The sequence below is a fragment of the Nomascus leucogenys genome, chromosome 9 (assembly GCF_006542625.1).
Source record: "Nomascus leucogenys isolate Asia chromosome 9, Asia_NLE_v1, whole genome shotgun sequence".
Lineage (NCBI taxonomy): Eukaryota > Metazoa > Chordata > Mammalia > Primates > Hylobatidae > Nomascus > Nomascus leucogenys.
Genome location: NC_044389.1, coordinates 58269685 through 58296596, shown reverse-complemented (window position 1 = coordinate 58296596; position 26912 = coordinate 58269685). Strand labels below are relative to the sequence as shown.

At 34.8% G+C, this 26912-nt stretch overlaps 1 protein-coding gene across 4 annotated transcripts in view; it reads left to right on the top strand.

Moving 5' to 3' along the window:
* The window catches only part of RCHY1 (ring finger and CHY zinc finger domain containing 1), a 35676-nt gene extending 9053 nt beyond the window's left edge, over positions 1 to 26623 (top strand). For 2 of the 4 annotated variants that reach the window (XM_003265752.3, XM_030818992.1), the window contains 6 exons: positions 12058 to 12136; positions 14303 to 14347; positions 14454 to 14512; positions 14599 to 14625; positions 15533 to 15653; positions 23105 to 26623. In XM_003265752.3, the coding sequence (XP_003265800.1) occupies positions 12058 to 12136; positions 14303 to 14347; positions 14454 to 14512; positions 14599 to 14625; positions 15533 to 15653; positions 23105 to 23233 (460 nt within the window). In that variant the 3' untranslated portion in view covers positions 23234 to 26623. The remainder of the gene's footprint in view (positions 1 to 12057; positions 12137 to 14302; positions 14348 to 14453; positions 14513 to 14598; positions 14626 to 15532; positions 15654 to 23104) is intronic. The other 2 variants (XM_012499563.1, XM_030818991.1) reach the window with 1 other exon arrangement.
* Positions 26624 to 26912: the final 289 nt, after the last annotated feature.

The window sequence follows — 26912 nt, the reverse complement described above, 5'->3', positions numbered from 1 at the left end:
TGTAGGGATGGATAACCTTAATCCAATTTAGCATTGATACAATTAGAGTCTAATTTTTGTTTTTTTTTGTATGTCCTGTTCTATTTTTTTTTTCTGCCTTTATTCTTATGCTCCTAGGACATGGTCCCTTGGAAATCTTGACTTAAAGCTAGGGTTGTTTACCAGGCCCATCTCTTTCGTGGTGGAACCTGGACTCCAAATTTTGGCCCCCTAGCATAGGAATACTTTCAGAGGGTTTACTTAGTTTCTTAGGCTCTTACCTGTTGCTCTCTGTTTAGTTTCTTAGCTTATCACAGCACAGTTTAGGGTCTAAAAATCTCTCAAGAAAGAAAGAAGTAGAGACTATTGACTTTGCCTCAGTATATTTCCTTTCTCTCTGAGATCTTTGCCCTTCAAGCACTCAGTTGCTCTTTACTACTTTTAAACAGCTTGTTTGTTTTCTTTAAATTGAGTTTTTCTAGTTCTCAGTAGTTTTAGTCCTATAGAAGCTACTTCGTCATTGTGGAAGTAGAAGGTACAATATATGTTTCATTTTGCTTATTTTAAAAATCATATATATGGCCTTTTTTCTTTTTGTTTTTTTACTGAGCTCTGTTTCTAAGATTCATCCTATTTGATTAACTCTAATTTATTTTCACTTTTGTAATGTTATTTTGTATATCGTATCTACACATAGCTTCTAATTACCATACACAATCAAGAAAATCATACCCTCTTTTATTAGTCAGTTTATTGACATTCAAGTTATTGTTACTGCAAAGTACACATCTCATGCTACATGGTAAATATTAAACTTCATGAGATCATGGTATTTTCATATTTTAAATTTCTATACCTGGGAGTGCCTTATATCAGGGTCCCCAGTGCTTGGGGTGCGGATTCTGGTGCATGGCCTGTTAGGAACTGAGCTGCCCAGCAGGGGGTGAATGGTGGGTGATGGACCATTACTGTCTGAGCTCTGCCTCCTGTCACATCAGCGGTAGCATTAGATTCTCACAGGAGCACAAACCCTATTGTGAACTGTGCATTCAAGAGATCTAGGTTGTGTACTCCTTGTGAGAATCTAATGCCTGGTTATCTGAGGTGGAATGGTTTCATCCCGAAACCATCCCCCAACCTCAGTCCATGGAAAAATTGTCTTCCATGAAACCAGTCCCTGGTGCCAAAAAGGTTGGTGACCACTGCCGTATATACAGTAGGTGCACAGTAATGTGTAGGCAGTATATCTTTGGCAGTGTTTTCAGTATTATGATAACCCTGAATATACTAGAAAAATTAGTCATCACCATTTACCATTTAAGTATAATGGATTTTTTTATTTTAAAAAATATTTTAAAGCCCTTTTATGAATAATGTGCAGACGAAAGAATAAAGGATAGTGAAAAGCAACTTCATTGGAAATTTTACTAAGAATTTCAACACTGCAAACCCAAATTTTAATTCCATGTATTCCAAGTTGAAGATAATGTGTGCTCAAATATGTCAGTGTCCTTTGTAACTGCTGTTGACCGTTGAACAATGTTGGGGGTTAAGGGTACCAACTGCCAGCTCAGTTGAAAATCTGAGTATAACTTTCCACTCCCCACAACTTAACTACTAATAGCCTGCTACTGACTGGAAGTCTTATCAATAACACAAATAGCCAATTAATACATATTTTGTATGTTATATGTATTATATACTATATTCTTAGGATAAACTAGAGAAAAATATTAGGACAATCATAAGGAGAAAATATGTTAACTGTTCATTAAGTGGAAATGGATCATCATAAAGGTCTTCATCCTTCTTCATGTTGAGTAGGCAGAAAAGAGGGAGGAAGAAGAGAGATTGGCCTTGCTATCAGGGGTGGCAGAGGTAGAAGAAAATTTGCTTATAAGTAGACCTGTGTACTTCAAATTTATGTTGTTCAAAGGTCAGCTGTATTTACTTGTCAGTTGTCATGCTTGAATCTGGCACATGTGCATTGTGTAAATAACTGATACTAGATTTTAGATGCATTTCTAATAGGTTCTAGCTTGTAATTACTTCTGGTTCTTCTTGTATTTGCATCATCAAAATGCAATACTAATTCCAGATCTCAAATACACCACTAATAAGTCTTGGCTTGTCATTACTTCTGTACATACATTACCAAATTCAAATACATTTGAGAACTTTGAGAGTCATAATTTGGTTGAAGAAAAGATGGCTTTTCTTCATAATTGCATGCTCTGTAATTGCAAAACATTTTAATGAATTTTTTTCATTTTTACATCATCTGTTTCCTTCTAAGCACTTTAACATATGTACCTGCCTTCAACGTTTGTCCACTTATGAACCATATTAAGTAAATTTTGGTGTACAAACGTCATAAAAGATGGAAGAATATTATCACACATTCTTTAAGTATGTCCAGGTTTTTGTCATGAAATAATGTAATTTGAAGTCCTTCCTAATAAATGACTGAGTGAGGATACCATATTTTCTTTTTTTTTTTAATTAATTTTTTTTTTGAGACGGAGTCTCACTCTGTCACCCAGGCTGGAGTGCAGTGGTGTGATATCGGCTCACTGCAGCCTCCGCCTCCTGGGTTCAAGCAATTCTGCTTCAGCCTCCCAAGTAGCTGGGATTACAAGCACTCGCCACCACAGCCGGCTAATTTTTGTATTTTTAGTAGAGAAGGGGTTTCACTGTGTTAGCCAGGATGGTCTTGATCTCCTGACCTCGTGATCCATCCACCTCGGCCTCCCAAAATGCTGGAATTACAGGTGTGAGCCACTGTGCCCGGCCACCATATTTTCTTCTTGTCCTTAGAAATATATTGTTCATTCCTTTTTTTCAGTGAGACCGTTCGTATAGTACATCATCTGAAAATCATAATCTGATTTATTGCTTATAGGATTGATTTCACCATTATGATAATTAGAGTCCAGAGCACTGGTTCTCAACTGGGGACAGTTTTTTCCCAGGTGATATCTGGCAATGCCTGGAGACATTTTCAGCTGTTGTAACCAGGGGGTGAGGGGTAGCGGATGCTAATGACATCTACTGGATAGAGACCAGGGATGCTACTAAACATCCTATAATGTGCAAGATGCTTTCCTGCTACAAAGTATTATCTGGTTCAAAATGTAAATATTGCCTAGGTGGAGAACCTTCAGTCTAGAGTGGTTATCTGCCTTTTTGCATTTATCTTCTACTTTGTCTAAATTTTCCTGTCTTTTTTTTTTTTTTTTTCTATTTGTGAAAAGTGAAAAATTCTGATTTCTCAACTGTGTTCAAGGAAAACTACAAAGAAGGTATCTGCAGACTCTTTAATGCCTTCTGGAAAGATGATGTAATACTTTGAGCAGTACAGAAAGAAAACTGAAGGATTATGCATTAGTGATTATTTCATGTCATTCTTTCATGTTTCTACATGAAAGGTCTTTCTACCATGCTTTGCATTTTAGTCTTTTTGTTAGGATAGTTTGGAACGATTAATAATTAATGTGAAAGGATTCCTAGGATGCTGAAATACCAAAATTAGGAAAAATAAGATTATTAAGATTCTATAATGTATCAGATTTATGAAAGGGTTCAATGGACCCATATGATAATTGCAAACAGAATAGAATGAGTTTATTCTATTAAAGAAAAAGTAGATATTCTTCTTTAAAGATTTCTTTTTTCTTTTTTTTTGAGATGGAGTCTCACTCTGGCGCCCAGGCTGGAGTGCAGTGGCATGATCTCGGCTTACTGCAAGCTCTGCCTCCTGGGTTCATGCCATTCTTCTGCCTCAGCCTCCCAAGTAGCTGGGACTACAGGTGCCCGCCACCACGCCTGGCTAATTTTTTGTATTTTTAGTAGAGACGGGGTTTCACCGTGTTAGCCAGGATGGTCTCGATCTCCTGACCTCGTGATCTGCCCACGTTGGCCTCCCAAAGTGCTGGGATTACAGGTGTGAGCCACCGCACCCGGCCTTCTTTGGAAGATTTCTAAAGAAAGAATAAATGTCATAAAATATTCATCTTTAAAACAGAATTGATTAAGAAAAGAACTAGACCTGGATACAGAGTGAATATTGTATAAAAAAGGCTTTTGCAGTCATAAAGGTTTGTTAAATGCTGAATTTAATCAAAATCCCTTCTCAGAACTTTTTTTTTTTTTGAGACAGAGTTTTGCTCTTGTTGCCCAGGCTAGAGTACAATGGCACTATCTTGGCTCACCGCAACCTCTGCCTCCTGGGTTCAGGAGATTCTCCTGCCTCAGCCTCCAGAGTAGCTGGCATTACAGGCATGCGCCACCACACCTGGCTAATTTTATATTTTTAGTAGAGATGGGGTTTCTCCATGTTGGTCAGGCTGGTCTCGAACTCCCTACCTCAGGTGATCCTCCCACCTTGGCCTCCCAAAGTGCTGAGATTATAGGCGTGAGCCACTGCACCAAGCCTTTTCAGAACTTTTAACTTGTTAATTGTACAGTGCAAATATCCAAGTATATTGAGTTTCTAATAACAGTATTTGATTATGTAATCCTTTTCATGTTCAGTGGAACATAATTAGGAGATATTTAATGTATAGAATAACAGAATTTTCAAATAGAAAAGTTGTTTTATGTTATTGGGTATTGTAATATTATGTGACTCAGGTTATAGACAAATAATTATGTTCACTTCAAGTAGGTGTTTTAGGAGGCATTTTATCTTTTGTCATTGTTCAAAAATATTTGAAATGTTTATTTTCTGCAGTAGCTTTTAATGAGTGCATATGGCATACTGAAAAATTACCCTCGAGGATTTTTGAGTTCTTTTGATTTTTAAAAAATCTGCCAAAAGATATTGGAAGCAAAATCTATTAAGATTGACAAATACTGTCTTTAGTCAAATGACATATGATTATCAATAATGACTATTGTTTTTTAAATAATAAAAATATTAAAAGAGCTGGGCGCAGTGGCTCACGCCTCTAATCCTAGCACTTTGGGAGGCCAAGGCGGGCAGATCACCTGAGGTCGGGAGTTTGAGACCAGCCTGACCAACATGGAGAAACCCTGTCTCTACTAAAAATACAAAATTAGCCAGGTGTGGTGGTATATGTCTGTAATCCCAGCTATTCGGGGGTCTGAGGCAGGAGAATTGCTTGAACCTGGGAGGCGGAGGTTGCAGTGAGCCAAAATCGTGCCATTGCACTCCAGCCTGGGCAACAAGAGCAAAACTCTGTCTAAAAAAAATATATATATATATATATATATATATAAATATATATATAATACATATTTTATTATATATAGTATGTATAAAAATTAGAAATATATATTTGAGAAACTGGTTAGAGTTGAAAACTATCCTTTCATGATAACTTTTAAAAAAATCATGTTATTTGAATGTATTAATTCCTGTATTTTTGTTTGAAAATCAGTCTTTTTGGAGCTGCACATTCTTGATAGTCTTTTGCACCAAGTCTTTTTTGGGAATTAAACATTTTTGTCTTAGGTATATCATGAAAGTTTGTCATTGCTTTTAGTTCATTAAATAAATCTATAAGGCAAGGATGAACAGGTCTTCTTGGCATAGCTCTCCTACGGAAATTTCTACTCTTGACCCTATTGCTTCATCTAAGATATATCTGACTCTCATCTGGAGGTGTGGGCTTGAAAAATTGCTGTTCATCCTTAGGCAAGAATCACTGTAAGCAAATCAAGTGCTTCTTACAGAGTTTAATAGTGTATTATTCCTGATTTATGTTTTAAAATAGCTTCATTATAGTTATAGATTATCTTTGGACTGTGGCTGTATTTCTCAAAGACTGATGTGCCCTAAAGATGGGGTTTCAGTTTTCGGTAAATACGGGCAAACATCTGGTCTTAATTTTTTGGTAATGGACATATATCCTTACTGTAATGGACAAGAATGAGCTTTATAAAAAGTGAGGAAGTAACCAATTTCTCATGGTTATTAAATAAGCACCAGAGCTTATTATAAGGCAGAGTCGCATAGCAGAAGTGGTTGCTGTGTTCTGATTATCCTTATTTGTATTGACATGTATTAGATGTACATATTTTTGGACTACATGTGATAATTCAGTGCATTCATATAATCAAATCAGGATAATTGTGTTATCCATTACCTTAAATATTTATGGTTTTTTGAGAAAGGGTCTTGCTCTGTTGCCCAGGCTGGAGTGCAATCGCACAATCGTGACTCACTGCAGCCTTGACCTCCCAGGTTTATGTGATCCTCCCGCCTCAGCCTCCTGGGTAGCTGGGACTATAGGCACATGCCACTATAACCAGCTAATTTTTTGTGGAGATGGGGTTTCCCCATGTTGTCCAGGCTTAAATATTTATGCTAGAAACATTTGAATTAATTCTCTTTTAGCTAGTTTGAAATGTATAATCAATTAATGTAAACCATAGTCACCCTACTGATCTATCAAACACCAGGGCTTATTTCTTCTAAGTGTATATTTGTATCCATTAATCAACTTTTCTTCATCCCCTCCCCCGCCCCATCCTCCCTACCCTTGTAGGCTTCTGGTATCTTCCAGCCTACTCTCTATCTTCATGACATCCAGTTTTTAGCTCCCACATGTGATTGAAAACATGTGATATTTGTCTTTCTGTGGTTGGCTTGTTTCGCTTAACATAATGACCTCCATCCTGTCCATGTTGCTGTAGATGACAGGATTTCATTCTTTTTAATGGCTGAATAATACTCCATAGTGTACATATACCATATTTTCTTTATCCATTCATCCACTGATGGACACTAAGGTTGATTCCATGTTTTGGCTATTGTGAATAGTGCTGCAGTAAACATGGGAGTGCAGATACCCTTTGATATACTGATTTCCCCTTAGATATGTACTTGTAGTGGACTTGCTGGATGATATGGTAGCTCTATGTTTAGTCTTTTTGAGGACTCTCCATACAGATTGCTTCAGTGGCTGTATTAATTTGTATTTCTACAAGTAATATACAAGGGTTCCACTTTCTCTATATCCTCACCAGCATCTGTTATTCCCTGTTTTTTTATGGTATAAGCCATTCTAACTGGGATGTGATGATACCTCATTGTGGTTTTGATTTCTGTTTCTCTGATGATTAGTTATGTTGAGTATTTTCTCACATACCTGTTGGCCGTTTGTTTGTCTTTTGAGAAATGACTGTACAGGTCTTTGGACTATTTTTAAATCAGATTTTTTTTTTGTTATTAAGTTGTCTGAGCTCTTTATATATTTTGGTTATTAATTCCTTGTCAGGCGGATAGTTTGCAAATAGTTTCTCTCATTCTGTGGGTTGTCTCTTCACTTTGTTGTTTGTTTCCCTGTGCTGTGCAGAAGCTTTTTAGCTTGATGTAATTCTGTCTGTTTTTGTTTCAGTTGTGCGTGCTTTTGAGATCTTACACAAAAAAATCTTTGCCAAGATAAGGGTCCTGGAGAGTTTCCCCAGTGTTTTCTTTCATTAGTTTTTTAGTTTCAGGTCTTAGGTTTAAGTCTTTAATCCATTTTGATTTGATTTCTGTGTACGATGAGAGATAAGCATCTAGTTTCATGCTTCTGCATATGGGATCCTGTTTTTTTCTGCACCATTTATTGAAGAGATTGTCCTTTTTCTGTTGTACATTTTTAGCACTTTTCTTGAATATGAGTTAGCCGTAAGTGCATTCATTTATATGTGGGTTCTCTGTTCTGTATAATTGGTCTATTTGTCTCTTTTTATGCCAGTACCATGCTGATTTGATTACAATAGCTTTGTAGTATATTTTGAAGTTAGGTAGTGTGAAGCCTCTCTAGTTTTGTTTTTTTTTTTTTGCTCAGGATTGCTTTGACTATTCAGGGTCTTTTGTGGCTCCATATAAATTTTAGGATTTCTTTTCTTTCTCTTCCTTCCTTCCTTTCTTTAAATGTTTGCCATAAGTCAGCAGTGAAGCCATCAAGTTGTGGGCTTTTCTTTGATGTGAAACTTTTTGTCATGGCTTCAGTCTCATTACTTGTTACTGGCTTATTGAGGTATTTTCTTGGTTCAATCTCAGAAGGTTGGATGTGTCCAGGAATTTATCTATTCTAGGTTTTCCAATTTGTGGTCAAATAATTGTTCATAATAGTATCTGTCTTTGTATTTCTGTGGTCTGAGTTCTTATGTCTTCTCTTTTGTTTCTGGTTTTCTTTTTTTTGTAGTCTATTAAATTTTTTTTGATTTTATCTTTTCAAAAACACCAGCTTTTGTTTTATTGGTCTTTTATATTGTGTTTTTAGTCTCACTCTCATTTTTTTCTGCTTTGCTCTTTATTTCTTTCCTTTTACCAATTTTGAGTTTGTGAAGTCTGTCCCGGGGGTAATCCAGTCGTATTTATTTTTTTTCTGTGCGTGTCTTTTCTTTTCTTTCTTTCAAAATGGCTGCTTTTAAGATTTTTTTCTTTGTCTCTGGTTTTGACAATTAGCTTATGACGTTCCATTGTATAGTTTTCTTCATGTTGCTTGTGCTTAGGGTTTGTTGAGCTTTTTGAATCCGTTGGTTTATAGTTTTTTTCATTAATTTAAGGAAAGTTTTGGCTATTACTATTTCAGATGTTTTTTCAGTCCTCTTCTTCTTCTGCTTCCTACCTTAGGGATCTCCAATTGCATGTGTTAAAAGAAAAACTTAAGACAAATTAAACTTAACTGAGTTTAATTGAGCAAAGAATGATTTGCAAGTTGGGTAGCCCCAAAATGATAATAGGTTCAGACCAACCTTGGCTCTGCCATGTGGTCAGAGAGGATTTATGGACAGACAAAGGAAAGTGACAGACAGAAAATGAGTGAGGTACGGAAACAGCTGGATTGGTTACAGCTCAGCATTTGCCTTATTTGAACACAGTTTGAACAGAGGACTGCCTGTGATTGGATGAAACTTGGTGATTGATTGGTATAAGAGTAGGTTACTGTATGTAAACACATCCGGTTAGGTTACAGTTAACTATGTACAGCAAAGCCTTTTAGGACGATCTTAAAATATGTGGGAGGCAGCGTTAGGCTCAACTGAACACATGTATGTTAGGTTGCTTGAAGTTGTCTCACAGCTTACTCATGCTCTGTCATTTTTTAAAAATTCCCTTTTCTTCCTATTTCATTTCAGATAGTTTCTATTACTGTGCCTTCAGGTTGACTAACCTTTTTGTTAGCAATATCAAACTTGCCATTAATTTCATCAGTGTATTTTAAAATCTCAGACATTGTAGTTTTTATGTCTAGAAGTTTGATCTGGGTCTTTAAACATATTTTCCATATTTAATACTTTTTTAATGTAATAGTATACAGTTATAATAACTTTTAATGCCCTGTATTAATTCTAACATCTGTGTCCGTTCTGGGTTGATTGATTGATTATTCTTCTCATTTTAGATTGTGTTTTTCTGCCTCTTTGTTTTCTGGTTATTGTGGGTTGGATATCAGATGTGATTTTTCTTTTTATCATGTTTAATGCTGGGTATTTTTGTATTCCTATAAATCTTGAGCTTTGTTTTGAGATGCAGTTAAGTTACTTGGAAACAGTTTAGACTTTCTGGGATTTACTTTTCTAATTTGTTAGGTAGATCTACAGAAGGGCTTATCCCAGGGCTGTTCTCCACTATTGAGGCAATATCCTTCTGAATACTCTACCCGGAGCCTGTGAATTATGAGTTTCCCCAGTCTGTTTGGTGGGATCAGGCACTGTTCCTAGCTATGTGTGAGTAGTACTGTTCTTCTCGTTCTTTAGAAGGTTGTTTCCCTGGCTTTGGGTAGTTTTCTGACACCCATGTGCTGATACGTATCCTACTAAATATTTCAGAGGTTTCTCTGTGCAGCTCTCTCCTATCTGATGCTCTGTCCTATGAATCTGTCTTGGTTTCTCTAGACTCCCTCAGCTCATCATTTCAATCATGATGTCTTCCTGTCTCACCCTTAGTTCTTCTAATCTGTCCTGGCCTCAAGACTCTCTAGGCAATAGACGAGCAATTTTAGGGCTCACTTACTTTGTTTCTTGTCTCTCACAGATCACTCTGTGTTGTTGTCTGATGTTCAGTGAAACTGCTGTTTCATATATTCTGTCTTTTGTCATTATTGTTTCAGATGGGAAGGTAGATTTGATCTCGGTTATTCTATCTTTGGCAGTAGTGGAAATGTCCCTGCAGAATTTTCCTTACAGAGTTTGACAGGCTATTCTAAAGTTCATTTGTAAGAGAAAATTCACAATAGCTGAGTAAATTTTGAAGGAAGGACAATGAAGAGTGGATTGCCATTCCACATATCAAAACATGATAAAGCTATAGTAATTAAAATAGTTTGCCATTTGTGCAGGAATAGACGAATAGATAAATGGACAAACATAGAGTGTGTGTGTGTGTGTGTATATATACACAGACAAATATTTATACATATGAATTTATGGCAAAAGCAACATTTTAAATCAGGAAAGGGTAGTATTAAGATAATTGATTATCCATTCGGAAACCAAAAATGGACTCTTCAAACTGTATTCATTAGAATATGGATTTAGTGTCTTGTGACAGAAACCCAAAGTAATGGTGGTTCAAGAAAGGCAGAAGTTCATTTCTCATGGAAAATCTGAGTTGTGTAGCTAAACAGGAACTCAGGCTGTTCTTGTTTTTTGCCTTGTCACCCATAAGATATTTTCTTGTCTCTGTAGTCTAAAATTCCTCATATTCTGGTCTGTAGAAAGGCTACAGTTAGGTGAAGGGAAGGCATATTTTTCCTCCTGAGGGCACAATGCAGAATTTTCATGTATCTCTTCTGTTCCCAACCTCCAGGTATGTTGGAAAATAGTCTTTATTCAGGACAGTTCTGAATAGCTCAGTGCCTAGCTAAATACCCTATTATTGTAGGAAGTGGAGAATAGAAATTTACAGACAAGTAGCAATCTAACCTTTGCCATATATAGCAAATTTCAAATGGATTAAAGAAAAATATAAAAATGAAAAGCTAAGTACTAGAAGTCTACATAGGAGAGTCTGTTTATGATCTATAGGTTACAAAAGTTTCCTAAACAAGAGACAGAAAGCATAAGCTATACAGGAAAATATTGATGACTTTTTACTACATAGTAATTAAAAATGGCCATATGACAAAGTTAAGAGAAATTACAGACCAGAAAAGTAAATATAAAATATGCAAATAAAAAATTGATATTGATGATATAGAAATATAATACATGCAAATGAAAACATTGATATTCATTATATAAATAAAAAACTAATATTCATGATATATTTTTTACCTGTAAATTGGTTAAAAACAAATACTTCAGTAGAAAAATGGACAGAGCATATGAACAGACAATCCACAGAAATCCAAGTAGTTCACAAACATTAATGTACAGTCCCTGTCTCATAATTTGCAAAATGCAAATTAAAATGACATCTTTCATTTGTCTATAATACAAGTAACCATGTTAGCCAAAGTGTGGGGAACATGTTTACTCTCATGCAGTGTTGGTGGAAGTATTGGTACTGTCTATTTGGAGGTCAGTTTGGCAGTATCACAATTAATGTTGCAACATCTTCTGACTCAGTAGTTTCACTTCTAGGAATCTTGTAAAAAATAATCAACATGTGAACTAAGTGATGTCTGGACAAGGATGTTTACTGTATCATTGTAGCAACTAAAGATCATAAATTATGATCTTTATGAGGGAATATTTAAAAAAATTAGTATACATCCATGCCATTAATGTAGCTATTAAGAAGAATGAAGTGGTTCTGTGTAGACAGACATAAAATCCTCAGAATATATTAAGTGAAAAAAAGTTGCAGAATGGCATCTGTAGAAAGAATCCATTAATGTAAGAAATCAAACCCGAAGTGTGTGTGTGTTTCTGTGTTTCTCTCTTTTTGCAATTTCATAGAAAAAGTAAAAAAAGGCCTAGAAGGGTAGATACCACTCTGTGTATAGTGCTTACATTTGGAGAGGGATGTTGGAGAGATAGGGGTTTATCCCATATTCTCCATTGTAGCTGGAAATTTTTTTTACAGAGACTAAACTTGTGTTTTACATAATGAACAAATCATGACTGTAGTAAAAAATAATCTAATCTTTTGGCTTTCATGTGTTTTGCTAGGATTGGTCCAAAGGAAGATTTTTTCCATTGTTTGAAATGTAACTTATGCCTAGCTATGAATCTTCAAGGAAGACACAAGGTATATAATTTAGTTTGTATAATTTTTAAAGTATTACAGTGTTTTTGAACCAAGCTTAACTTCTAATATGTTTTGGAAGCATGCTAATTTTCATGTATTTCCCAGTGCAACTATATTGCTTTTTTGAAAAGCAGTATTAACAAGTAGATATTTTAAAATATGTACTTCAGAATAGCTGATCTATAGTTCCTTTTCTTCTCTATAGTGTAAGAATGCTTATATCACTTACTAGCATAATGTTGACAACTTCCAGGTTGGTTTGTGGATTCTTACCATTGGTACTGCTTTTAAGAATAGCTTTAAAACAGGAGAAATACTGAATGGTGTAACCTAATTAGCACAACATTCTAAGAAAATTCAGAAAATATTTTACTGTTTCTTTTTATAATTAAGACATACATATTTAAATCTGGATGTAGGAATTATGTCACAATCCCAGGCCCTTTTTCATTATTTGAAAAAAAATCTAATAAAGTATTACATTATATTACTGATTCTATCTACTGTAAGAATTTAATTAAGAGAATGGAGGATTGGTGTAAAGTGAAGTGTAAATCATACTTGTTCAAGTATAGGAAATTCCAGGTAAGGGAGAACAGTGTAAGTAGCAACATTGTAGCTGTTGAGAGAGAGAGAGACAGATAGACATTAATTGGAAAGAGACTGAAATCATTTACTTAGCAGTATAGTAGGTTCGATAGAAGATAAGGATAAGAAGTTATTGCAGAAATATAATATTAGCTAGAACTTGGCCTGAATAGTAAAGTGGTGAGGAAAATTGAGATGAATAATGAACATATATGATGTGGTAATGGTATTAAGGAAAAAGAATGAGGCAGAGTAAAGATGACTCTGAAGATTTTCAGCCTTAGCTTAAGGTACTTGATTAGTAGATTGTAAATTTTTTGAAGATAAAAGATTAAGTTTGGTTTTTAAACTTGAGTTTGGGGTGATGGCAAGCTATGCTAATGGAGATAGCCAGGCATCAGTAGTATCTTATAGATTACATTTCTATGATGTTCTGGTTTCCAAAGCATGTGTAGTGTGTGTGCACACACTAATTCATTGCATCCTCACCTCAGCATTTACATTCCATCAACTCAGAGATGCCATTGATGATCAGATATGTTGTAATTGCGGGGATGTTAAAATGTATGTGTGAGGTGCACTTTAGAATCAAATGAAATATGTATTAATTTTATTTTTTAAATAAGAAACATAAGACTAAAGCGGTGGCTAGTCCAAAATCTCAAGGGCTGGTAAATAGCAGAGCTAGGATTACAATCTAGATTTTTAAACTTACTATTAAGCTTATTATTTTGAGGGTTTTTCTCCCCACTATACTGTCATCTTTCAAAAACTTATATCTATTTTTTGGTTACGGTTTTTTTGTTATGTTGTTTTTCAGTTATCTTTTATTGTCTGTATTACTAAGTGGTCCTGCCATCTATTAAGTGCTTCCATTAAAAACCTGGGAGTCTTCCATGGCACAGTGCTTTCCCTTACCTCCTTGGATTTAATCAGACATTACATCTTGTCAGATTAAGAACTCTGGCTCTGAAGTTAGCCTGCTGGAGCCCCAGTTTAATTCTGCCTCTTATTAATGTGTGACTTTGGAAGTTACTTAGCTTCTCTAGGGCTCCACTGCTTTAACTGTAAAATGGTATAACAATCATAGCCTATTTCATCTAGGATTGTGAGATTTAATTGATCTTATACAAGTACTGTGCTGAACATGGCATGTAGTATATTTCAATAATACGAACTATTATTACCGATATTATTAGTAAGTAATTGAGCCTACTAATTTAGGTCACTGGCTTTGGAGCAAAACATACATAATATGCAAAGTTTCCAAATCTTATTATCTTTGGATCTTGGGTAAGTGTCTTGAATTCCTAAGTCACTTTCCTTATTTGTGAAATGAAGGTAATCTCAATAATGTTTATTGAGCATTTTCATTGTGTCAGATAATATGCCAAGCCTGAAATAGTGTGAGATTTAAATAACTATTAAAAAACTCTTTTCTGACATATAAAAAGCATATATTAATGTTAGCTATTATTTTTAGTAAGTTGGTTTTGTTAATTTTTATTATTAATACTGTTATACCTGACATTTTAATCTAGTTAAGCTTTTGTTAATGTGAATTTCTCTTTCAAACAGTGTATTGAAAATGTGTCCCGACAGAATTGTCCCATATGTTTGGAGGTAGGCTTAAAATGTTTTGTACTGTGGAAGTCTCAGCTCTTGAATTTAAAATACTTGGGTGTTTATGTTGTCATCATACAAGCACTAACATTTATTTGCTTTATAGGACATTCACACATCCCGTGTTGTTGCTCATGTCTTGCCATGTGGACATCTTTTACATAGGTAAGGTAACATCATTTTTTCAATGATGTTTGAAAATAGTGGAGACAGTTTTTGTTTTACTAAAATAATCTTATATTTTCTTTCAGAACGTGTTATGAAGAAATGTTAAAAGAGTGAGTGTTTGGGATTTTAAAAATAATTGTAAGATGTTTGATTTTTTTTTGCGTGTGGTGTGGGGAGGTGGACAAACATTGTTACTTATACTGTATTGGGCATGGCTATTTATATTGAAATGGATAGGGTAGATGAATATTGTTAAAACTGGACAAAGCGTCTTGGATATAGAACTACACTTTTGCCATATGTTTCTCTTAAACCTTGTCTACTCCCACAATTTGAGATAGTTACCTCTTTTTTTTCTGGCCATATATACCAGGAAGCGCAGTTTTTGCCAGATGCAGTTATAGTGTTGTAAAAATGATGAAAAATATTGCCAAAAATTTGTTAGGTTGTTATGTTGGCCAAGCATAGTAAACTAAAAGAAAGTAGGTGAAGTGATCATTAAAGCTAAGACTTTATTAATGGAAAGGATATTAAAATTAGATGAAAATAATTGAAAAGAGGAGACTGTATTTTGGTTCTGCAGATTGATGAGCAAAAATGTGAAGAGCTAGAGAGAGCATTCTTTTTTCAAATTTTTAGAAAGGAAATAATATCTGAAAATTTTAAACAAATACAGTCTCTTTGCATGAGTGTATTAAGAAATTAAGGTTGTTTAGATAAGGAGTAGCTTAATTAGTTTATAAAAATATATGAAGTGTATTCTACAAAGAATATGGACTAATTCCTCTCCATTTTAGAGTACTGAGGAAAAAGACTTAGTTTTAAATAAGTATACAGGAATTAATTTAAAAGTTTTATAGTGTGAAAGTTGCCAGGTTCCTAAGAGATTATCTTGAAGTAGAGGAAAATGCCTGTTTTGAATGGTTCATGTGGCAGTTAGCTTGCATCTTCTTGTATACCTGAATTAATATATTCTTTGTTTAATATTTGGAAAATAACCTTTTCTATCTCTTTCAGAGGCTACAGATGTCCATTATGTATGCACTCTGCTTTAGATATGACCAGGTATTGGAGACAGCTGGATGATGAAGTAGCACAGACTCCTATGCCATCAGAATATCAGAATATGACTGTGGATGTGAGTAGAATCAGTACTTAAAACTTTGCAGATTCCTTGTTGACACTCTTATTTTTGCCCTCGTGCTTGAATTTGCCAAAAAAAAAAATATATACTGGTTTGACACAGATGCTAATGTGATGATTAATGCAAAGCACAAAATGATTTTTAAATTTTAGTTAAGTAGCTCAGATCAGGAAAAAAAAAGTCTTAAGAATACCTTTATGTAGTTTTTCCCAACACTAGATGGCAGGCAAAAACTTTATTCTGAATTGTTTACATATTACTTGCCGGAGTCAGTCAGTAATATAACTGACTAGGGTTGGATCACTGGTGGGACTTTTTAAGTACATTTTATTTTTAATTATTTTACATTTTATTTCAGGAGAACATATTTGCTGATTTTTGAGATTTCGTTTTGGTTGTGAGTGTTTATTACCATTTTTATTCCATCTTAGACTTATTTTTATGGAGTGCACACAGGAGACCCCTTTTTCACTTCTGTCGTTCACAGAATCATAAGCAAGGAACAAATTGAGAGATAAGAGTCATAATTACAGAGAAGTCTTGATTCATGATCTTGGGAGAAAACTGTCCACACTAAAATGCTGCTTGCTTCTGGGGAGAAACTTTCCTGGTTAACTTTGTCTTAAGGTCTCTAATGGGTGTCCAGTTCCAAGAGTGTGGAGAGTCCTTTCTGAATTGTGAGATAATGAACCTAAAGTTCAAAGTCCAGAAGCTTTAGTGTAGGTGGGAAAGGCAGTCTTTCTCTGATGTTGTTCTCAGAGACCCGATCTCCAGATTCTAGATTGTGAAGGGTTTGATTGTTCTTAGTCATTGGACCATCAAAATTTTCTTTACCTGGTGAAAATATACTTTGGCATAATGCATAAAAGCCTTGCAGCATTTAGTCATATCAGAGTTTGGTAGTGGAAGATACATGAGGTTCTATTTATTATTAGGTATATAGGCCTTCCAGTGATTATTTCGTAAGGGGTCAACTTACGTTTTCCACTCCAAGTGGATCTGATTGCTATCAATCTGCAATATCTTCGACCAAAGCAATCCAGTCAATTCAGTTCGTTTTGCCTAATGCTATTGTATCTGTAATATCTTATTTAACTATTTTACAAATTGTCCAGTGAAATAAGTATCTCTGTCACTGGAGATTTCTCTAGGAATGTCCCATGAGAGAAACACATTTTATAATAACCTTTTAGGTACTGTAATAGAGTTAACCCTCTTGCCTGGGATACCTTCTATACAACCAGAAAACGTGCACTCAAAATGACAATTGAATGTAATCCCTCTATAAATACTTAAATGGCCCATCAGGTAGCAGAAATGTACTTGAAGTTTTGATTGTCTTCCCAGGATTATGGTTTTGACAAAGCAAACATTGGTCATAAATTATTTTAGCAATTTAGCAATATATATAAATTTTATATATACATATAAAATTTGGAATATTTTATCTTTTCCATGATGAGCCATGAAATGCAGACTTTTTTTTTTTTTTTTTTAGACAGAGTCTTGCTCTTGTTGTGCAGGCTGGAGTGCAGTGGCACAGTCTCGGCTCACTGCAGCCTCTGCCTCCAGGGTTCAAGCAATTCTCCTGCCTCAGCCTCCCGAGTAGCTGGGGTTACAGGTGCCCACCACCACGTCTGGCTAATTTTTGTATTTTTAGTAGAGTCGGTGTTTTGCCATGTTGGCCACGCTGGTCTCGAACTCCTGACCTCGTGATCTGCCTGCGTCGGTCTCCCAAAGTGCTGGGATTATAGGCATGAGCCACCTTGCCTGGCTGGAATGCAGAACTTTTAATAATGGAAGCTTTAAGGATTTAGGAAGGGCCAGGTGGCTGTCCAGGTTCTCCATGAGTCCACGCTTAACATTGGATTTGTGTCCTCTTAAATACCAGGTTAGGTGCCTACCACTGATAACTGAAGGGTTATTATAGGTAATTTGACTTGGATTGTGGAGTAGATTGAAATCTAAACAATTTCAGTACTGACTGCTTTAGTGTGAAAATCTGGCAAAGTATTTTCTTGGTATTCAATTAATTTTTATCCTGCTTGGGTTAGCAGTTTTATAAACCAGTCAGTCTCTCCATTAGAGTTCTAGGAATTGTTACCCAGTCCAAGTCCTAAAGTTGTCAGAAGTCTGTATTTAAGAGAGTTTGTCAGGGTCCTTTTCATCCTTTCATGAACCTCCTTGAAGACACAGTACTGTAGGATTTTGCTTGCTTGTCTAATTTTCAGAGAAACTGCATCAGAATTAAGCAGTTAACTGTGGAAACAACTTAAAATGGTTATAGTTAAAGACATGATTGGCAAGGAAATTGGTTATTTTTGTGGCCTGCAATAACACAGTAACCGTAATTAAGACTGATAGCACATACCCCGACATGAAGAATTTTAGAATCTCATATAATTTTGGAATAAATCTTAATAAAAATACAACACAAAGGTTAAATATCATTTCTTATTTGACAGTGCTTCCTATGTGATTTAACAGATCAAAAAATCCTTTTTTTCTCTCTTTTGGATGCTGCAGGGGCCCTTTGTAGCATGCCAAAGTTAGAGGTAAAAAAAAAAAAAAAAAAAAAAGACTTAATTTTGAAGTTGAAATTTGATTTTGGGAAGCTTGTCAAGTGTGTCGAAGATTTAAAACGCTTGACCAAAATAGGATCACAAGTCACTGTAAAATAATAGTCATTTATATAGCCAATATGAGAATTAACAGGTTTTAAAAAGCAAAAACCTTTACTCTTTGAAACTCAAGTTTTCTAAACAATCAAAAGTCCTGAGACAGCATGAGACAAAATCTGTTTCCCCTTGTCTCCTCTTTTTATTGTTTGAAGTTTCCCCAAAAAGTAAACAAAAATATTTTACTGTCTTATTAATACTACATGAAATCTTTGTTCAAGAGAGAAAACCAGATTTTACCTTTGTATTGTTAGGACTAAAGCTAATTTTAATAAAACCTTATAAACAAATCCATCCAATCTGTCAGTTTTTTACCATGTAAGATTTCCATAAATCTTTTATATTCCCTTATAAACTTTTAAAATTCTTTCTTTTGAACGTTCTGTATTTTAATCTACACTTTTTTATTCCTTCAATTTGAAACAACCGTTAAGCAACTTCAAACTAGACCATATTTTTTTTTTTTGGACGGAGTCTTGCTCTGTCACCCAGGCTGGAGTGCAGTGGAGCAATCTTGGCTCACTGCAGCCTCCGCCTCCAGGGTTTAAGCAGTTCTTCTGCCTCAGCCTCCCGAGTAGCTGGGACTACAAGTGCGTACCACCACGCCCGGCTAATTTTTGTACTTTTAGTAGAGATGGGGTTTCACCGTATTGGCCAGGCTGGTCTCAAACTCCTGACCTTGTGATCTGCCCGCCTTGGCCTCCTAAAGCTGAATTTTTTTAAACACATGCCTTTGCAGCTTGTCTCACCAAAAGTATATCTTGCTTGTTTTTACACTCCATATAGGGAATTGTTTTTCTTACATCTAGTAGTTTTAATTACATACATTAACTACAGTTTTAACTCTTAGTAATCCTAATTTCCAGGGAAAACGCTAGGAAGTAATTTTGAACTGTTTTGTATCAGTATTTATAGATGGAAGCCATTTTAATTTTTTGGAAGGATGTTTCCTTAAATTATTATTTATTAAGATATCTAAATATATTTAGCTTTTCTATACTATATAAAAATAAGATGCCAAAGTATATAAACTTAAACTTATAATTAATGTTTTAGCATTTTAACTTACAAATGACTTAAAAGTTTTATGATTACTTAAACATATGACTATAAGATTTTAAATTACTGAAAAAAAATTGAAATTAGGACACAGGTGTACCCTCTCTAATGTTTTCCCAGTCATCTTGAGTCTCAAGTAGTCATATGTCAACCAGGAGGGCTATGAAGGGCAGAGCCTGAGTCCTGAATTTACATACCACTTACAGAGCTTTGAACAGAAGACAGAGCTGTAAAGATGATGCCTGGAGGATGGAACCCCTCCCAGAATAGCCAGGAGGCAAAGCTAAGACAGGGAAGAAGAAGCCCTAGTGGGCTTGATTCTGCCTTGTAGCTACAGGTCTAGGCACTGAGAACATGTACCCAGGCCTCACCTAGCCAGACTTCAGAATCTAGAGGTTCAAAACCCAAAACAAGCTCACAGTCAAATAAGCAAGTGTTAAATTATATTCAACAGACACCTCTGAAGCCACTGCTATTTACTAACAATATAAAAACCTGCTTTATTTACCAAATGTTATCACATACACATAACACCTATAGAAATACAGACACAGGCAGAAGCAGATCTTAGAGCTTTCCTAAAGGATTCTCATTTGCTGGCTTTTAAATAGTTTTTCTATTCCCCATTCAGACTATCAGTTTTCCAATTAACCTGTTTCATTGCCCTAAGCAATTGTTAGCTAGGCAGCCCTAAATATGCATTTCTAAAGGGCCAATTCTTAGGTCAAACAAGGTAGAAAATGTATATCTTAAAAGCACACAGCTAAGACTTTAGACGTAAATATTGTACCATCATTTGCTCAAACCAAGGAAAAAATGGTGTGAGTAAAAGTTAAGACAAGATGGCCAGTCACCTTAAACAAAGGTATGACTTACTATGGAAATTTGAAATAGTGATAAGAGTTCCTAATGTACACAGACAGACACCTTTACAAATGGAAATTTCCTTTATAGATATAAATTGATTTTACCAAAAGGGTTTCAGGATAGCCTTCAGTATAGCCAGTTGAATGCCAGAAAGGTATACTTTAGTTCCATAGATGGTTTTTAAAAACTTAACTACTGTTTCTTAGCTAAAATTACTGAGTTCAGGGTGGAGCCCACTAAGACAGTAGGGGAAAGAAAGCGTTCTTTTTTATTGTTTGCAGTTTACTCAAAAATTAAACAGAAGTATCTTAGTGTCCATGTCCATGCCTGGGCACAGTATGGATAGATCTGAAAAAGAGGCAAGTCAGCTTTACCTGAGGGCCTATATTTTATAAACATTTTATCCAGGCTAGCTTTCTTTTAGCCTTCAGGGCAGTATAGTAACTAAGCCAAAAGGCTAGTAGATTTAATTTCTCTTATCAGTTAGTTAAGCTTTTTATTTGCCTTTTAAAACATCTTTTTTTAAGGCAATAAAAATATTGAAATATTTTTAGAAGCTTCACTCAATAGGCATTCTTAGCTGAGTCTAATTTGGGAGCCCTCATTTTCAAATGCACTTTTTTTTTTTGGTTTGGTTTTTAACAGCTCCTAATGGCCATCATCAAATGCACTTCTTAAAGTGTAGTTTTAAGTGTTCATTTGGGACATTCCATTATAATTTTAAATTACCTTTAGTAAGGTTTTGCCATTTCTATAAGCAAATGGCATTTTATCCTTCTATAAAATGTTTAAAAAGTGCTGCTTCTGGGGCCTAATACTTACACTTGTAAATGTAGGCAGAGCCAGAAGGTGGATTGCTCAGGTCTTCAGAAGTTAAGGATCCCATTTTCACCTTGAATCTTGGCTTTGGCTCTCATATTTCCTTGGTAAACTTAACCAGTGATTTTTCCCTACTTAAACGTGCAAGAAGAAGAATTGAAGAGGGCAGGACACAAAAAACCCTGTGAATTTCCAAAAGCCAAAATTTGCACCCCCTGCTGTTTTGCCATTTACTGTGCTTCTGCCTGACCCAGTCAGACATAAGAGGTCTTTAGCTAGATCCAAGGCAGTTGGATCCTGGACCCAGTCCAGTTTTTGTTGCGACTTCTGAATCCAGTTCAGATAGAAAATGTGTTCAGAAAAACTTGGATAGCTCAAAACACAAATCCGCAGAGCTTTAGAATCTGAGAACTTACCATGATTCCTAATGGCTGCGAGAGAGCAGTGGACACAAAGGACCTAACGTTAGGTACCTTACTGGGTCCCTTGGTGCTCCTGGCGGTCACTGAAAGCTGTACTTCAAATCCCACTTCTGCTGCCAGCTGTTTGAAGCAAAACCTTACACAAATTAAATTTAACAGAACTTAATTGAGAAACAATTTGTGAATCAGGCAGCCCTGAACCAGAATAGATTTGGAGGGTCTTGACTTTCTTTATTTGGTTGCAATTAGCTTGCAACCTAAAGCATAAAAGGTTGTTTCTGTGCCTTTTGGCTTATGGAGAGTGATCATCTTTTTTCCTTTAATTAAGATGTGTTTGCTGTCTCTTCTCAGCCATACATGATATTGAGTTTTAGATTAGAATGGGAAAGCCTAGTTTTCTGGCTAGATAAGTTTTGGTTTATATTACACATTTTCTGAACATCTTCAGATACTTCAGCATAGGAGGATAAAAACCATGTAGCAAAGCCAAATGAAAATTATTTTTTGTTTTATTTACACTGGAGTGTTTCATAATTCATGTGGATAATTAAATTGTTAGGGCAATGAAAAATCACTTTTGGAATACTAACCGATAATCATGTGATTGACTAGAGGCCGAAGTGTGCTATGTTCCATGTAGATAATTTTTTGAAATAATGGCTTCATTAAGATACAATTCACATATTATACAGTTCATTCATTTAAATTGTACAATTTGGTGCTTTTTAAAATGTTCATGTAGTTATGCAAACATCACCACAATTTTAGAACATTTTTATCATCCCAAAAAGGAAACACTCGTACCCATTAGCAGTCATTCCCTAACACGCCAGGCCTAGGCAACCACTAATCCACTTTCTCCATTTAGATCATATTTTTTAAATAATTATTTTCCAAATTATAATTTAGAGCAAATTTGGAAATTTTCTGCTTATTATAGTGTGACTATTCAAAAACTAGTGCTTTTCTTGCATAGTAATATATTGATTTTCAGGTTAACACCTTTGTTATTTTTCAGGTTCTTAGCACTAGAAGAAATTAATTCTTAAACGGCATCTTATTGTTATTGTAGGGATGAGCGAAGAGCCTCTCTATTTACTCAATTTTAGGAACTACTCTTTTTGTAATTTAATTCATTCCTAAGGCAGAGAAGACAGGGAACAGTATACTAAACCTAAAAAATAAGCAAAAATATTATTTGTGTAAAAATTTTGGTTTTATTAACTGAGATACATTTCTGACGGAAAAATAATGAAATCATGTTGTTATTTTGAATTATAAGTATCAGGTATTCATCTGATTATGCCTAGGTTAATTTTCTTGCTTGTATTATTTATAATATTTAATATTTGGAAACTATTTTAAAATAAGCTTTTTTTTTTGCTCAAATCTGCCTTTTCATTTTCTGAATTCAGAGCCACCTTAATAGCTTTTTAGAGTTTTCAGTGAAAAAATAAAAAGAAATTTCTACTTTTGGAAATGTTTAGACTTATGCATGTATTTTCACATCTTTAATATGGTTTGCAAGGGATTATGAGCAGACAGTGCTACTTGTATTTATAAGGTTTAAAATAGTTAATTTGAATTAATCTCTTTCCAGATTCTCTGCAATGACTGTAATGGACGATCCACTGTTCAGTTTCATATATTAGGCATGAAATGTAAGATTTGTGAATCCTATAATACTGCTCAAGCTGGAGGACGTAGAATTTCACTGGATCAGCAATGACGAGCCTACGCAGTACTGGAGAACTTGGCATTTTCTGATATAGAGAAAGGCTTTCCTTGGTATCATGTTATCATGTGTCATCATCTATGCATTAGAGTTGATGTGTTTTGTACTAGTGTCACAGCATAAAATCATATTACAAGTATGTAAGGATTTAGGGTCTCTTGATAGAATTATCATAGCTCTATATTGAATGAAAGCCACTGTGCTTGTGTTTTGATTGGAAATTCCTTTAGTGTCAGTGTTTTGGAAGCCAATGATGTTTGCCACTGATACATTCATAGAAGGGTATTATATTTTCATGAAACTTTGCTTTAAGTGACACTACGCACGCAGTTCATTTCTAGTTCTTGATAGAACTGCACTTAATTTTCAGTAGTATTCTTGACTTTTTAAGGGCTGTGTTATATTAAGTTCTCCCTTACTGTTAAAACCTAATTAAATACGCTTTAGAATTTTCTAAGACAGTCCCCTGGATCCTCTAAATGTGAATTTTGATGTAATAACTGCTAATAAAATTATATTGAAACTGTTTTATAGAAAGTTTTTTCCAAAGTTTTCTATGTTTGGCTCAGTTAGGACAGTATCATCAGTTCTATAATGTAAAAGAAATTTTCTTTCTTTTGAGGTATTCTGTAAAAGTAGTTGGGAAAATTATTATGTAAAATAATAAGACTCTTCCAAAGCCTTAATAAAAACATCAACGTTGAAAACTTTTTTTTTTTAGGTTGCCCAAAATTATTTCTTCAAAGAGTCATTCATTCATTCCTTCATTTAGCAAGTATTTATTGAGCAACTGCTATGTGGCAGATATGTTTCTAGATGCTGTAGAGACAACAGTGAACAATAAAGATAAAAGTCCTTGTCCTCACAGCACTACATTCTAGTGTTCATCATATTTGATCAATGTACTCATTTTTCTTTATGCAAGGAGTGGATGTCTTACTGTAAATGAATAGAATATTTCTTCCCTAAGCATGTGAAAATAGGGGATGGATGAGTGGGAAGGGCATGGAATATTCCTGGCAAGATCTCTGATTTCATAATACTTTTTTGGGCTTATGTAGTGGAATACCTCTTCAGGAACAAAGTTAACAAATATGTTTGATGATCTAGCTGACTTTGACAGTATCATCTCTGTAATAGCTTTACCATTAGGCTAGGAAGTAAAATGTACACTTACCAGTTGATAAGTACCTGTTGAGCACCAGTTGTATTTCCAACTTTGAGCTATTTGAATCTTCTGTGAATAAGGAAGTTAGCCTTTTAACTAGAAAGCCTAAGAATTCTGGCACATTTATTTCTTCTTTTGTTGAAATTTATTCACCTGGATAAAGGCAGCAGTTTGGGACTCAGATCTTTATTCTATCCCACCTTCTTGTCTTCTGTATTCCACTCTTCTTATGTTCTTTCCCTTCATCTGTTTCCTTGGCCTGGCCAGAGCAGCAGTGCTGATCTTCATTTGGGAAAGGATGTTCTTGGGTATTACCAATTACTATACAGATAAGGAAAGACTAGTTTTCCAGATCTAATACTTTTTTTTTTGAAGTGGTTTTGCTCTGTCATTTAGGCTAGAGTGTAGTGAAGTGATTGTAGCTCACTGCAGCCTTGACTTCTTGGGCTGAATGAACTGATCCTTCCATCTCAGCCTCCTGAGTAGCTGGGACTACAGGTGTGTGCCACCATGCCCAGCTAATTTTTAATTGTTTTGTAGAAACAGAGTCTCAGTGTGTTGTCCAGGCTGGTCTTGAACTCCTGGGCTCAAGCAGTTCTCCTACCTTGGCCTTCCAAGGGCTGGGATTACAGGCATGAGCCACTGTGCTTGGTCCAGATGTATTACTTTTTATGTTTGGTATTATTCTGCCAAACCAATCATGTTACTGTTTTTAATCATTGAATCATTGGATCTTTAAATAGGAGTGAGTATATAATAATAAGGCTCTTCTGTTTTCAACGTCTGTGCTGGGTCATGCATTAGCATTAATTACTACAATGATTCTGTGGGGTAAGTTTTGTCCTCATAGACAAGAAAGCTGAGGTTTAGAGGTTAAAATGACACATTGGGGGTAAATAACAGACACTATATGTTGGAGTTGGGAATCAGATCCAAGTCTGACTCCAAACCCACTTTTACCACATTGCTTTTGACCTAAACTTCCATTTTGCTAAAATACCACTCACAGCTAGTCATCTATATCATTGAAGAGCTCATGATTTGATAGATTAACCTTTCATTTTTTAGGTGACTCTAGTTAGAAAGTCTTATTTCACAATCTGATTGTTTCTTTAACTTAGGATCCAAACATGTCCAAAATAATGCAGAGTACGTATGCAATCACTTGTTTATGCTATCCAGTCATGTACTTGAAGCAATTTTCAAATGCACTCAAAGTCTCTAGGCTTCGGTACCCAGAGTTGCTTCAAGTATTTGTTCATGACATGTCAACTCGATGATTAAAATCCTTCAACAATTCTCATTCACAATCAGAATAAAATCTACATCCCTTACCATTCAGTATGCAAAACTTAAAATACATAATCTTACCGTTAAATATTTTTTCTTTTACTGATTTCATAAGTATAGGTTATACCTCTGTAAGAAGGTAAAAAACTGAACAATCCCTTCTTTCAGAGAGAACTACTGTTAACATTTTAACAGATAACTTCATTCTTTTCCTATTCTTTTTTATAACGCTTACAAGAATGTTAAATACTTAGACAGATCTTAAGTACACTAGAATTATCTGTTCCTGAAATAAGTCAGGTTGCCCTGCCACAGAATTTGTATCTATAGTTTACTTGTATTATTTTTGAAAAAAGTAAAATAACAATACCCTTACGAATTTTTTGGTGCATAGCATCTCAGCTTCTTTTATCATTAAAGATGTATGTATCAAAAAAAAAATAAGTGTATATCAAGTTGTTCATTTCTTAGTTTCTGGGGTCTTTTTAACCAGTACATAGAACTCTGTATGAATTAACTTTAGCTTATGTTTGAAGTAGTAGTTTGTTTATAGTGTCATAGATTTTAAAATCAAATTCAGTTTTTATTTCTTCACTAAAACCTATTTTCATATGATATACATGTTAAATTTCCCTTTTATTTTGGTCATGCATCAAAATAAATTTACTAAGGACTAAAGAGACAACTTATTTTATAAGTGCTTGGCACTTAATAGGTATTCGCTAGTTGAATAGTTTAATTTGAAATGAATTAATTTTAAATGGGAGTTGTTCAAAACTATGCCACTTTATTTTTCTTTTGTCCTTTGTTATTAAAATTTTAATTGATGATTGTGTATATTATATATATGGAGTACAATGTGATGTTTTGATACATGTTTACAGTGTAGAATGATTAAATCAATGTAATAAATTTATTGCCTCATACCATTTTTTGTGGTAAATCAACACTTAAAATCTACTCAATATTTTTGAAATGTACAATGCATTATTTATTATACTCACCATTCTGTGTAATAGATCAGTAAAGTTTATTCCTCTTGTCTAACTGATATGTTGTACGCTTTGATCAGCATCTCCCCTTTTCCCATCCACTTCTCTCTCCCAGCCTCTGGTAACCACCATTCTACTTCTATGAGTTCACCTTTTTTTAGATTGCACAGATAGCTGAGATCACATAGTATTTACCTTTTTGTTTCTGGGTTATTTCATTTAG